A 652-nucleotide genomic window follows, 5' to 3' on the forward strand; every position below is an offset into this window, starting at 1 on the left:
GGGTGCACGGGGGGGTGTACAGGAGAGGCTGAGAGATTTGAGTAACCAGCTTCTTATATCTCTCCGGTGTTCTCATCTACCGCCAACAAGGGGTATCATTCTCTGTACAGAAGCCATCTTGTGATGGGAGGCGCAGGGGGCGGAGCCGGGAACACATTCCTTCCATCCCTCAGAGAGTTGCACTCACCCCTCTCGCAGGTCCGACCCCAGTGCCCGGTGCCGGTGCAGTCGCACACAAAGCGGTTCCAGCCATCCCGGCAGCCGGCGTTGTTCTTGCACGGGTAACTGTCGCACTGCTTGCCGCTGACGCGGTTACAGAAGGATTTGACGCCGGCGGCGTTCTGCGCCTCCGCCAGCTGACGGATGTTCTTGCTGCGACCGTCGATGAACAGGTCACGGATGCAGCCCACATAGCCGTAGTTCAACATGGCCGTCCACAGCTCGGTGGGCAGGATGAGTCCGGCCCGGTTCTCAGGGAGACCCCCCAGGTACATGTCGCCTTCCAGGTCCAGTATCTCGCTCTCCCCGCTGGCGGTGAATGGCGTGCGTTTACTGTTCACGGAGATGGTGCCTGCGGAGAGGAGAGACGCCATTAATACAGAGAACACACAATGGCGGGAAGGGGCTCATCTATACCACGGCCGCATGATGG

General features: G+C 60.1%; 1 protein-coding gene across 1 annotated transcript in view; it reads right to left on the reverse strand.

Moving 5' to 3' along the window:
• The window catches only part of LOC108803359 (neurexin-3-like), a 30712-nt gene that overhangs the window by 7577 nt on the left and 22483 nt on the right, over positions 1-652 (reverse strand). The window contains exon 4 of the mRNA XM_018575206.1: positions 188-570. Coding sequence (XP_018430708.1) covers positions 188-570 — 383 coding nt within the window. The remainder of the gene's footprint in view (positions 1-187; positions 571-652) is intronic.

This window comes from Nanorana parkeri, unplaced genomic scaffold (assembly GCF_000935625.1).
Source record: "Nanorana parkeri isolate BGI_ZX_2015 unplaced genomic scaffold, ASM93562v1 scaffold3636, whole genome shotgun sequence".
NCBI lineage: Eukaryota > Metazoa > Chordata > Amphibia > Anura > Dicroglossidae > Nanorana > Nanorana parkeri.